At 36.8% G+C, this 14,382-nt stretch overlaps 1 protein-coding gene across 1 annotated transcript in view; it reads right to left on the reverse strand.

Annotated features, from left to right (window-relative positions):
• Myo3a (myosin IIIA) overlaps positions 1-14,382 on the reverse strand; it is a 199,550-nt gene that overhangs the window by 36,822 nt on the left and 148,346 nt on the right. Inside the window, exons 24-27 of the mRNA XM_027953097.2 lie at positions 11,621-11,826; positions 6,865-6,976; positions 4,011-4,173; positions 2,172-2,295 (exon numbers count right to left, since the gene is read on the reverse strand). Of these exons, the coding sequence (XP_027808898.2) occupies positions 2,172-2,295; positions 4,011-4,173; positions 6,865-6,976; positions 11,621-11,826 (605 nt within the window). The remainder of the gene's footprint in view (positions 1-2,171; positions 2,296-4,010; positions 4,174-6,864; positions 6,977-11,620; positions 11,827-14,382) is intronic.

The following is a 14,382-nucleotide window of genomic DNA, read 5'->3' on the forward strand; positions in this document are numbered from 1 at the left end:
TGTATGCACTGCTCAAATTGCCAGGTCCATCCCACATGAGTTACATGTCTGAATTCATGCTACAGGACATTCCACTGTGTGCCAGGGGCAAGCACAGCACGTGGAGGACCTAAAGATGTGCAAAGATGCTTCTCAGGAGAACCTTTCAGAGCTCCAGCAGGGGAAGGACTGGTGATGGTCTCTTCTGACTCCTGCTGGAGAGGGTGGGAGGGCTCCACCTTTTTCCAAATCCTAAGTGTAGTTTTCTAGGTCACAGGTCAGGGGCTGCTCAAGGAAGGGTAAAGGAAAGCAAGGGTTTCAGGTGGCTGCAGGAAAGGAAAGTCAGAAGTCGTGGAGGGCTGAGGGTGCTAGAGAGCAGAGCTTGGTAAGTAGGTGTGTGCCAGGTGCGCCTGCCTCACTTTCCCTGACATTTCTCTTTCCTGCCTCTGAATGTCCCTTGATTCTCTACTTGTACTTTTTCTTAGAAATTAAATTTATTTTAACTGATGTATAAAACACAAAAGTTATACATATTAATGGGGTACCGGGTGATGTTTCAGTACATGTAGCCATTGTGTCATTGGGTTAAACATATTCATTTCCTCCAACTTTATCACTTTTTTATGGCAAAAACATTCAAAATCCTTGTACTTCTTTTATGTCTGGTTTTGCAGTGCACTGCCTCTGACAGGCCAATAAATGTCAAATTCCCCATGCCAGTCCATGTGGGGAAGGTTTCTCATTCACATTCATGTGCTCTAAAGTGGATCTGACATGTAGTAGATGCTTAATAAGTATCTGCTAAATTGAAAGCTAACCCTTGGTGTCCTCAGAAGGTGGAAGCAAATTAGTATCTAACTGAACATCAGACTTCCTCATTAAATGTAATATCTAAACGTAGTAATTTAAATTCTCCAAGTAGTAATTTCTAAAAGTAGTAAAATTGGTGTTTCTTTCTTCCATCTGCAACCAGTTTATGTATCTCAGGTGTCACAGATAGCATCCATCTTCCTGTCCCTGAGACATGCAGGTGGTCATTCTGAAGTTCGCTGGACTGTTTTATAACTAGTAACAAGGAGAAACAACTTACTTGGACTGTTTGTTACAGGCAAGGACAAAGAGCATATATGCAGGTCTTTGAATACACAAAAAACTGAAGACACCACCAAATGCCTTTGCATTTCAGATAAACATTGTGTTTGTCAAACAAGGAAACAAGGCTGGCCTGGGTGTCATAGGGAGAGTGTGGGTGAAGGGGAGGGGAAGAAATGGTAGGAAAACCATCTATGGGATTCACTATTGGTATCAGTGTGTTGGGTGAGAGAATACCAGGTGTGGGTGAGTGGGGAGAGAAGGACACCATCTCTTCTTCTATCTCATTCTTTCACACCTTCTGTGGCCAGCTCTGATGTTAAAGTTGGGGCTGGAATGATCTTTACCTCCCTGGAGAATCAGTCACTTATCTTTTGATCAATTCAAGTTTCTCCACATAGGCAACATTTAGGTATTTTCTCTTCCTTAATTTTTATCATGAAGGCAGGGTTCCCTCCTCCTTACCCTCTCCAAACTCCTTGCATATTTTAACCCATTTCATTAGAAATGTACTTATGGGTCATATTTCTTTACCAGGAAGATGGAAGCAATTTGTTGAGATTTTATTTCATTTATCTATGTGTGCCCACTGCGTAGCATACAGATTGCTGAATAAATGAGTTCAGGTGATCTGCTCATATGCGCTTGGAAACATACATGAGAAATTTCAAAAGTAGAAAGGGCAGCTGGTGATTATGATTTAGTGGACACTGGCATATTGGCTCTTAAGACTACAGAAATGAATGAATGGACCCAAGGACACTGTTTAGATGAGGAGAGGTATTTGAATGTGGGGAAAGGGAGAATTATTATCAAAGGACACTCATTCTTTGGAACAGAACTACTTCCAGAAAGCAGTCTGGTAGAGGCCAAGGGGAGCCACAGCACAGCACCCTGGGAAGGAAAGTGTGATCATCAGCGTGAGATACCAGTGACCTCCCAGCTAAGATAAGAGCAAGAGGGTGGCCGCTGCATGTTCACTGACATTTTTTGGGTCAGTACCTGGTTAGTATGAGAGGGACTGTGAACACTGTTCTATGACCTTATTGGTTTGAAAAAACCTTTGTTTCAAAATGGCACAAGAAAGAACATCATTCTACCTCTTATTTTCAAAGTTTTTCTTGTAGTCAGGTTCTTGATCACACATCTGGATGGTTGCTCCTGCTGTGTTTTTCATGCTAACCATTTCTTTTCTTTGTTTCCTGGCTAGATGTCCTCTTGCAGCTGAAACATGCAAGGCCCAAAGCAGTGTTGAACAGAAACAAGTGGTTTTGACCATCAATGTCAAAGGGAAAATGAAATTAAAGATGCCACATAGAAAACAGTTTTTTTTTAAAATGGGCTCAGTGACAAGATGCTTCTAGATACAATTTACAGTCATAGACTCCCTGAAGGGTCTTTCATACCCAGGGAAGGACTAAAATAAAACTAGAATGATACAGATGAACCAAGTCAATGACAAAATTGCAGAAAATCTGCTAATGATTATTTTCTTTTTTTTTTTTGTTATGTTCTACTCTTCATGGGAGAAAGTCCTTATTATCTATATCTAACTGCAGGTTTTGGACATTTGGCCAATTGTCCTTGGGGCCTGATACATTTCAGAATTTGGATTACAGAATTTTGTTTTAGTCTAGTGCAGTGCGTGTGTACCCGAGGTCCCAGTTACTCAGGAGGCTGAAGTGGGAGGGCTGTTTGAGTCCAGGAGTTTGAGACTAGCCTGGATGACATAGAAAGTCCCCACCTCAGACCCAACAGAAGTATTTTATTTTAGAGAGGAAACAGTGAGTGATATTGCCTATTCTGTAACATTCCTCATGTCAAGAAAGCACCCCATATCAAACGAATGAATACTTCAGAAAAATGGAATATTTCAACTCAATGGAATGAATACAGAACTGCACATAACTTCACTTTATATTAGGACATGTTCCACTGCCAAATGATTTCTGAAAGACTTGTTTTCAGAGCTTTGTGCATTTCAGAACTGTGGATGAAAGATTAGATCTCAAATTATAGGGACTGCATTTTGATGTCTTAGTGAGAAGTTCACAGCTTAAAATTCCAAAAGAGATAATGATGACCTGCTATTGATTGATGGAACTGGGACTGGGATGCGACTGTCTTGAATGTCAGTTATTCCCACCACAAATCAATTTTCTGCAGAATACAACTATACACCTTTAGAGGATCATAAAATCGACTTAGGGGCCAAAATCTAGCATCTAAAAATGAAATGAAATAGACTAGAATAGAAAATATCAGAGTGTATTGCTGTGTGTATGTATCAGGTTATCACGTAAAATACATGTTTTGCTATGGGTATCAGGTCGAAAATGTTTGAATGACATGGTACCAACCGTACTAGGCTCTATTTAAATTCAGCATCCTGTAGAAAAATAGACAGCAAAATACACAGTCTATTAACATTTTAAGAAGAATTTGTGAAGGAAAGTATGATTATAGATATTATTTCCCTAGAGCTAGTAAAAAGAAATGAATGCCCTTTAACAAAATAAAATTTAATTAAGTTGTCAAAAATTATGGCAAGTGTAACCTTTGGAATACAGTAGGAAAAATCTCATTGTCAGATGAATTATAATACTGTAATATGATTCTTGAGATCCATAATTAATTCAATAATTTGCCATATCTTGTGCTATAGGTCAGCTGCATTTCACTAGTCCTTGACAGAAAATTTAAAAGTTATTTTACTTGAAACAAAAAATTATTCAAATATTAGAAGTGTCAGTCACTGAAACAATCTGATTAGATTTAACATAGAGGAAAATATCAAGGCTACTCAGACTGGGGGTAAACATATAAGCTACATGAAAATTGGAGGTCTGTATATAGCAAGTGCTAGAAGATCTGATTTCATGCCTATATCAAAACAGAACATTATGCTTTGTTACATTGTGAAGTGTCTGAGTAATTACCTGACTGAATTATTATAGCACTTTCTTTCCTTTTCTGTTGTATTTTTTGGTATCTTCTTGAACTCAAGAATGCTCTGACACAGGCTTGAATCAAAATGAGCTTGTCAATGGCTTCTTTCCGCATTAGATTTAACTGTTCCACGTGATAATATTTAAGGAACACCTTAAAAGAATTAAAATAAAATGTAAATAAAACCATGGCACACAAATGTAAAGCAATCATGTGCTATGCTTTGAAGAACAAATAGGCTGTATAGTCAATCTCTTTTAGATTTGGGGAATCACTTATCTTTTGCTTGTTTGGCCCCAGAAAACCATTCTCTGAGTAAGAAGCAGAAGATGGCAATGATATTGCTCATTCACAACAGGAAATTTTGGGTTCTGTCAGATGCAATAATTAGAGTGAAGGATGTTGAGCTCTTCTAGAAAAATTTTAGCATCATGTATTCTGGGTTTAAGCAAATTTTTATGCCGTAAGTGAAAAAAAGACAATGATACTTCCCAGAGACAATACAGTTATTTGTTTGTCAACTGTTTATTTAGACCTCTTATGTGTACTTATCTGGTGGGGATACAAAGATGAATAAGACAGGGGCACTTTCCTTTAGGAGCTTATAGGGTGTCAGTGGAGGGTGTAAGGCAAAGAGAGTGACCCAGGCAGGGTTAATTAACCCCATAAATCCAAAGTCTTTAATTCTGTGAATATTTCAATGAAATTGACATCAATGAATTAAAATAGATTGGGAATCACAATCTAGAACTTATATATACTTTATGCATATTTTGTATATGTGGAATATTTCAAATGCTCTAATCATTCACTTCTTACTTTTCTCAAAAGAACAGAACGCTAAAAACATACTATTTATTTCAAAAGTTACTGTAAGTGGTATTTTTTTTTTTTGCTCAATTTAAGTTTTTATACGTATACCACATCTGGGAGGCTGGGATTTAACATATTAACAATGTTCTCACTAGATCTAAATGCCATCTTCTAGAAAGGAGGGCTGACTTTGGATAACTCTAAAAAATTAAAAGAAATGGCAAAAGGGAAGGGGTATGAAGATCTGGAGTGTTCTTCTCATTTTAGAATTTTTAGCTTCCCCATTCTCCCCAATGAAATAAAAAGGTTTTTTGTTTCTGATAGATAATTTTTTTTTCTGATAGATAGATAAAGGTCACTTCAAAGACTTTATTGAATCTATCAAGAAAGTCACTTAAATTCATATTTTATGGCTGACTCATGACACTTGGTAACCCTGCATGGAGGATCTCTCAGTGTTCCATTGAACTTGAAAAACTTGGTACCCACATGTAAATAGTTTAGCATTATAGATTTTGATTGGATTCAGTTTTAATTACTACAGGATTCTACATGTTAATGTATTGAGTCCATTCTGCTGTTGACAATCCATTTAAAATTCAATCTGTTTGAAAAGGTCATCTTTTTTTTTTTGCATAACATTAGAAATGTCCTTATATTAAATACTTTTATCCATGTTAATGAGTTAGAAAAGGTGAAGTGGAAAAATACAAATAGCTTTAAAATGCTACTTAAATATCATGCAAAACTGGGATGGCAAAGGGCCTTTTTATAAGTTAAAACTCCATTTGAAGTTAAGCATGCATTTCAGACCATAAATGATGAAATTTCAGCCTGACAGAATTCATTTTTGTGAGCATCTAAAAGAAAACAGTGTGAATAAAATATGTATCATTCTTTTCAATGCAAGAATTTTCCCTGTCTAAATATTAAAGTAAATATGGATTACTGAACGTGTAGGACATTGAGTTTAAGGTAGACTTTTTTTTTTTAATCCCTTACACTATTTCAGGACCAACACCTCATGTGAACATTATGAAAATTCTCTCTCAATCCTCCAGCCCCCAAGAAACAATACACATTTCTTTGCAAATGTGGAAGTTTGTCTTGGCACTGCTGTGGTGTGGCTGATAATAATTACCCTTAAATGGCCAATCTATGAATATCTCTTCACTTATGCTCAACCCATTATGTTATCCTCTCCAATGATGCATTCAGCATGCCCTAAGATACATTTAGTGTGCACTGGTACCCTGTTTATTTCCTTATCTTTATCTTGTGATGCTAAGAGGATATCTGAAAATCCCAATGCAGCTTCCCTCCAAACAGCTACCATCTTATTTCCATATTCAAGACAGGTTGTAACTTTCTACTTTATTCTCAAAGTAGAAAAAAGATAAAGATCCCACTGGTTCTCAAAGCTAAAAATAGACACACCACTATCAAAGCACATAGAGCAAGTCTAGTAATAATGGAGAATATCTGACTCTAGAAAAATTTCAAAATTTATAATAGAAGAAAACTTGAGAATAAGAAAAAGAAAAACAGGAATCCTGTTTTGATCACTTTGATTCTCTACAGCTTTTCAACTATTCGTTGGTGATTATAATAGGGAAATTGTATCAGTCTGTTTCCAGTACCATTTGAAGTAAAGTATATTCATGATAAATCTTGTCTGTTTTTGAATAAATCTTTGAGATACATTTTTCTTTGAGATAATTTTTTTCTTGCATTTCTTAAAAGAAACCTTTAGGAAGAACAAAAGTATTTAATTTTGATGAAGGAAATCTTTATGGATTTGTAAATTTCTATCTCCTATTTTAAAACAGAATTCATAAGAAGTCATAATATTTTCTTTTTTTGTTTTTTTCTTTTTTTTGCAGTTCTGGGGGTCAAATCCAGGGCTTCAAGCCTGCCAGGCAAGTGCTCTACCACCGAGCTACATCGATCCCTACAATATTTTCAATCACTGTTAAATATTATAATTCTCAATAAATCATTGCTTCCCAAGAAAATTACATGAAGTGTTACTTTTGTTTTTCCAAGAGCCCAGTTATCAAGGCCAGCTTTTTCCAGAATGGTGGCACAGGTGTCAGGGCTCACGGGGGGCTCTTCACTGGACTTGTAGCAGAGAACATAGTACCTGAAAACAGAAAAAAGAAATGGTTAGCACCATTCAGTGGAGTGGTTCAACATCTCAGCAGCCTGGTGGCTACTCTACAGCTTTGTCCTGGGGAGGGGAAGAGAATCCCAGACTTAATGCAGGGGATACTTTAGGAATTCTCAGAGAAGCTTCAAAGCACATCAGTTCCAGGCCACTCTAAAAGCAAGCCAGTCTATTTGTATACATGTGAGTGTTGGTTTTCATTTTTCTGATTGTTTTTCAATGCTGAGATCCGCCATAAAAACTCTTTTCATGCAAAACAACAAAAATAATTTTTTTTAAAAGGAAACTTTTTCTGGGGACTAAAAGCAGAAGGATTGCAGAGGGAAAGCTTTTATTCTTTAGTCACCTTGCCAACAACACAGGAAGCTGATCTGAAAATTGGGTGAAGGAGTTTAATTCTACCTTAACTTTCCACCACTGAATACACATCTTCCATGGTTGTTTTTCCTTGTGTTATTCTGTGTCCCTTTCTGGAGTTTTTTTTTTGCTGTTGTATGAATCCATCAATAGTTGAGGGAGGAAGGGAGGAAGGGGTTAATGCAGGAAAGAACTGAAAGAGTATGTGAGGTCCTCGGGCTGAACCATAAAATTTATTGGGGAAGGGGATGAGTTAAAGGAAGGAAAAGTAGTTTACGTTGTCAAGGATCTTGGGCAAAAAGGAAGATACTTAGTGTTTTCAACACTTCATGATTTTTATTTGATGTCTGGGGGTAAGATCGACCTCCAAGTCAAATGGAAATGAAGCAGCAAGTTTTAGTAGATTTTGAATTTTAACACAGAGAAATGAGAGTGGCTCCTAATCTGTAAAGCTGGACATGCCAGGTGACTTCTTTTAAGTATCAACTCCATGACATTTGTCCTATCCATACACTTCATATATATGATATCATTTAATGCTAATAAGCACATGTAAAATAGTCACTATTATTATCAATCCTATTTGCAGATGAGGAAACTGAAGCTTGAATTAGTCAAACCACTGTGCATAGGTGCTGAGTGGGAAGTGGAGCTGACCTCAGTGGATTCCTAGTGTAAGGAGTCATTGGAAATAACTACAGTAAAATCGTAGCGCTACAGTATGGATCCTTCACGTGTGGACGGCTTGTTCCCTGGAGTGGCGCTGTTGTGAGGCTGTGAAATCTTTAAGAGGTGGGAACCTATGTCTTCATCAGGGGTATACCCTTGAAAAGGATACTGGGACGCCTACCCATTCCTTTTCTTCTTTCCTTCCTTCCCTGTCTCCCATGGGGTAAGTGGTCTTGCTCTAGCACATGAGCATAATGTGCTGTCACAGGCCCAAGGCACTGGGGTTGGATGATCATGGACTGAAACTTCCAAATAGTGAGCCAGAAGAAACACTTTCTCTTTAAAAGTTGATTATCCAAGGTATCCCAGTTATCATGATGGAATGCTGACTCTCACACCTAGTGTCTTATGCAAAGTGAGGTCACCTGGCATATCTTCCCTTAAGACTGCTTTCTTATCACAAAACAGAAGAGTTTATCTACAATGGATCAGATAAAAAGCCTGAGGAATTCTGCACCCTATAAAGAGGATTAGTCAAAGGAAGGCAGGACAGAGGGAGGCTATTTAAATCCTATTTACACCCCCACAAGATGTTTACAAATTGTTCTGCTTTCCTAAGGGGGTATGCCAATGTGGATGACAGCTTTCAAATCAGTGACAGAGAAAAGGGTTAGCCTTTTATTTCTGGAACTTCCTGTTATTCAGAACAGCTATTCATGTGTTTTCTAGATGCTGAGTTTCCCCCCCCTTCCTTATTTATCACGAAGTAATTTGCTATTCTATAATAACAGAGGGCTTTGGAATACTTTAAAGAATTTATTCTCATTTTTGATCTAAATAAATAAGCTACTTTCAATGACAACATTGTCAACACAATAAATTTAGTCCTCCTCATGGTTCACATTCTAAAACCATGGTTATTTTAGAAAGTATAAAGTTAGCTTGGCATGGAGGGTTCTCTCTTTGTAATTTTAATCCTATTGTTTTCCTCATTTTATCTTCTGTCACTTCCTACCACCCACTCTGCCAATCCAGTCCAATCCAAGTCCTCGTAGCTTTTGGCACACCAGCTTGAACACCAAGAAAGCTCCTTCCTCTCGTCTCCACTGCCAGATCCCAAGTCATATCCAAGTCAGATCCCAATTTGAGCCTTTCTTCTTAATAACCTGGAGATTACTCTTACCCTCCCCACTCTTCCAGTATGTGTACCATTATCTTGGAGTTGGTATTTCTTATTAACATTATTATTGTTTGGTACTGGGGATTTACTCAGAGGCACTCAATCACTGAGGCACATCCCCAGCCCTATTTTGTATTTTGTTTAGAGATAGGGTCTCAGTGAGTGGCTTAGTACCTTGCTGTTGCTGAGGCTGGCTTTGAACTCGCAATCCTCCTGCCTCAGCCTCCTGAGCTGCTGGGATTACAGGTGTGTGCCACATGCCCAATGTGGACTTGGCATTTATTACCTTGCATTGTCTCCTTAATTTTCTGTGTCTAAAGCTCTAATAGCTCTAATTGAATTGTAAATTCTTGAAGATAAAGCCAGTTTTAAAACTCTGTGTCTCCTGCAGTGCTCAGCACAGTGACTTATTTATATACACACAGGAACAAAATCACTGAAATTTAAGGGGGATTATATTAATATGACATTACCAATATTTATATTAATAATTCAACAAGTTACAGGTATGTTCTTCCAAATCATGCCATGTACGATAATAGGGTCAAATTGTAATTTCAATTTGAAATTTGAAACTCCTTTGTATCTAGGATTTTGGGGCTAGCTGCTTTCAAGGACAGAATGGAGAATTTACCTATTAGCCAATGAGAAATTTCAATGCATTTATGTCTTACTTTGGATACAGAATTGGGTCTGGTCTGGAGGGAGTAGTCAATGATTAGATCTAGCTATATGTCTAATTCTAAAACTTAAAGTTTTAAAGTTGGTCTTAAAGAACTATAAAAATTCTTTAATATAAAAGCTACCACCATATTGATATATAATTTTGATATCCACCATGAAAAAAATGGTAGGGTTTTCTTGATTTCAAGGCACTTCAAAGGATTACCTTTCTTTCCTTTTCCAGGTCTCTAAAGAAAAAAAAAATTATCCCAAACTACTATGAATTATCAAAAATATGAGAGTCAGCAGAAAGAATTAAAATTCTCAACTGGGTGTGGTGTGGTGGCCCATGCCTATAATCCCAGTGGCTCGGGAAGCTGAGGCAGGAGGATTACAAGTTTAAAGCCAGCCTCAGCAACTTAGTAGACCCTGTCTCAAAATAGAAAATAAAAAGGGCTGGAGATGTGGCTCAGTGGTTAAGCACCCCTGGGTTCAACCTATATATATATATATATATAAATATATATTATATATCTTTACCTTTAGTTCCTTAATGCCTGATACAAAATGACCTTTTTCTTTATTTTTTATTTCTTTCTTTTTTTTTTTAGTGAGGAATAATTAGAAATGACTGCTTGTTGTATAATCACAAAAGAAGGTTTTACTTTGCTCCTAATATCTATTCATACACTTTGAAAAAGGGTAGAATGTTATAAATGGAGACTTCTTTAAACACTAGGTTTTACCTGAAAAGTGCAATAGAATTCACCTTTGGAAATAAAAATTTCTTTAAATTTAATGACCATGAGAAATTAAAGAATTAATAACTATCAGAAACTTAGGCATTCAAAATCTATTATTAAATAATGAGATATTTAATCTTTACATTGCCATTAGCAAGTTACTTACTAAAATAAAATACAATCACTATGTAGCTTAAGTAATCTATATTCATCTCCAATGTTAAAAAGGACTCCTTTTAATGTAATTAATAATTTTTTAATTAAAAGTTTTAATTGACATATTAAGCCTGCTAAATCACCTTCAGAGACAGTGTCTGCTTTAATAACTATGATCATCCAGGTAGTCCTGGAAGATTTAGTAGGTGAAGAAAATGAGCTTCCATATAGGCTGGGGTTTCTCTACTCAGTGCTGCTGACATTTAGAGTTGGATAATTGTTGTGGGGGGCTGCCCTGTACATTGCAGAATGGATGTTCTGGGACTCTACCCACTAGATGCCAGTTGCACCTCCCAACTTCAGTTGTGACAAACACAAATGTCTCAAGACATTGCCAAGTGTCTTTTAAGGGGCAAAATCTCTCCTAGTCAAGAACTGCTCTGGCAATCTGATTTTATCAGAAGTGCTAAAAAATTAAATAGAACAAAAAAAGGAGGGGGGCAGGTTACTGTGGGTTCTCTAAAGCAAATAGCCCTGGGGTCACACCTGAGTTAGAGGGGAAATCCTGGATCTTCCAGCTTCACAGAACATTCAGACTTTCAATCTTCCTGCCTCTGCCTTGTGTCTTTTGCCATCACAGAGGACCTCCAAGCTGACAAGAGAATCTCCCAGCTCCAGTCAATAACTACCTGTTCTTTTTAATTATGATCATCTGCATGAATAAAATAGTTATTTAGGTGGTCTCCTTCCTAGACCTCCTAATTAACTCTTTCCTATCTTGTTTCCCATAATTCATCTGCAGAATTTTTGTATAAATAGTTTAATGGAAACTTAAAAAAGGAATCCACATACCGCTTTATAAAGTTAGCAAAAAGTATCCTATGTGAGTATCCCAGTCTTCGGATTCTTGCTGTTTCCAGAATTCCTGTGTAGCGAAGCTGTAGCAGAACTTTCTCTTTGTCATATTTTCTTGCCTGCCGCTCATTATTTGGTTTGATGCAACGGACAAAATGAGGCTGGCCCACCACCATTTTAGATAACAAATCCATCAGGGAGTACTGCAACATACAACAAAAGTAAAATCCCCAGTGTAACATACAAACACATATGAGCTTGCAGTTCTTTATTTTTACTACAAGGATAAAATTTTAAAAAATGAACGTTATAAATGCTATGCTAATCACAGCAAGTAGAAGGATGTGACTTAAGGAAAATTACAAATTTACTTATAAAACATAAAGGAAATAACTAGTTACTTGGTTATTAAAAGTTTGCCTATAAACTCTTAAAGTAACTTTAATTAGTAGGTGAAATTATTTTTGATACAGTTTATATGGAATTACATGCTCTCAAACAAACTTGACAAATTACAATACTTAGATACATAATCTGGTTATTCCAGCTAATATGCTAATTTCTTTGTACAATTCTCTCTGTACAGAAAATATAAAAATATAAAATATTAAAAAATAAAAATAAAAAAACCCAGAAAAGATAGACACTTTAATCCCTGTCAAAATTCTCTTCTATCTTAAAATAAGGACAGAGAAGTTAAAGTAGTTTAATGTTTAGGGCATAGTATAAAAATTAGCACACTGATAATTATTTAAAAGTTCTACTCAGCACCTGCTTGTTTATGTTCTTATTTCTTTTATATTTTTACTAATATAAATATTAAAGTTGTGCTACACACCAATACCTTATTAAAACAGTCAATCTCTGGACACCTAAGAATAACATATTATTTAGATTTTGCTAAAAGCATAATCTTAGCAAACTAGTATCTCAAGGACCGGGACCATAATTTATTGGCAAGCTGATGTAAACACAGATAACTGTTGATCACTAGATCTCTTTTAGTATTGGAAATATAAAAGCCCATAGTCACAAAGCTAGTGCAAAGCAAACACTGAAATTGAACAGCTGACAAGCATTGAATTTGTATGCCTCCCTCTTGGGCACTGAGACTCAGATGTGATCTTTCCAAACAGCTGGGTCTCCCTTTCATTATATTTATCTGTGAGTCATCATTCCTTTAGTCACACAAACATCTGCCAGGTGCTGGTGATCCAAAGGTGGTACATGTCTATTGTCTTTCTGAGCAGGAGCTTTTTTGCAATTTAAGCACTAGTTTTTTATAGGGACTAAGGCATAGTGTTACACTATGTTCATTCTTGTTTGCAGAATGAAAAATAGCTTTAAAAACACATTACATGCTGTGTGGAATTATCTTCCATAGTTTTCCACACTGGCCTGAAAATTAAAATAACTTCATGAACTAATCTGGCTTAAACATACAGTGTTTGATGCCAACAACAGAGGTAATGATAATGGTCTAGATAACTCACTTAATGGAAAGAAAATAATCTGGCCATAACACTTCCAGTGATTTACCTGTGCTGCCTTCCTGATGTAAAGAGAAGGTATCAGCAGTTAGTAAAGATGTTAAGCATATAAGTGTCCCAGGCATCACTGAAGGATGATTAAACAAACACACGCTGTCTGCTATGAGCTTAGGGCTTGAAGAAGATTTGCAAAAGTATTCAGACAGTTTATAAAGTATTTCATGATTCTCTTAGAGAACTGGATATATTCACTGAAACTTGTAGACTTAATATGATTTCCTCTATCTCCCCTACCACATTAAGTCATATTAATAATTCTCAAGTTTTTGGTGGCGTTATCTTTATTTTCATTGGCTGGCAAATCTGATTTTATCGGAAGTGCTAAAAAAATAACCAGAACTGAAAAAAAAAAAAAAAAAATAAGGGCAGGTTATTGTGGGTTCTCTAAAGCACAGAGAAAATAAAAGTGCTTCTTGTTTTTCCTTCTCCCATATTGCCCCAAGGAAGGAAGTTCACTTTGGTCCTGTGCTTAGCAACTCCTCTGGCAGATCACTGTGTCTCTCAGATGACTCTTGTCCTTGTCCCTTCCTTACACTGGGTTCTGTTTACCTGCTGAGAGTGTCAGGTATGTGCATGAAAGACTGGAGATGGATGCTCAACTTTGCCCCCATCCTAAGATAATTCATGAGGGGAAGGATAACTGGTACCATAGCATCGGTTTTCATAAGTGGAAATGCACTGGGTTCCTTTGGAAAATTTTAATCAAGGTATAGACTTCCATTGAGATTGTCATGACATACTGTATCTTTACAGACAAAATATTAAAGTAAATCAAGCCAAAGTTATTTTTTTAATGATAATATTTATTAGAAACATTTTTTTGGGGGTAGTAGGCAGTGAATCCGGGGTGCTCACTCACTGAGCCACATCCTCAGCCCTTTTTTGTATTTTATTTAGAGAACGGGTCTATACTGGGTTACTTAGGGCCTTGCTAATTTGCTGAGGCTTGCTTTGAACTTGAGATCCACCTGCCTCAGCCTCCCAAGCCATGGGGATTACAGGCATGCGCGCCTGGCAAGTCATGAGTTTGTTTTTTTTTTTAAGAGAGAGAGAGAGAATTTTTTTAATATTTATTTTTTAGTTTTCGGTGGACACAACATCTTTATGTGGTGCTGAGGATCGAACCCAGCACCCCGAGCATGCCAGGCGAGCGTGTTACTGCTTGAGCCATATCCCCAGCCCACAAGTCATGAGTTTTTGATGATACAT

This window comes from Marmota flaviventris, chromosome 12, assembly GCF_047511675.1.
Source record: "Marmota flaviventris isolate mMarFla1 chromosome 12, mMarFla1.hap1, whole genome shotgun sequence".
Lineage (NCBI taxonomy): Eukaryota > Metazoa > Chordata > Mammalia > Rodentia > Sciuridae > Marmota > Marmota flaviventris.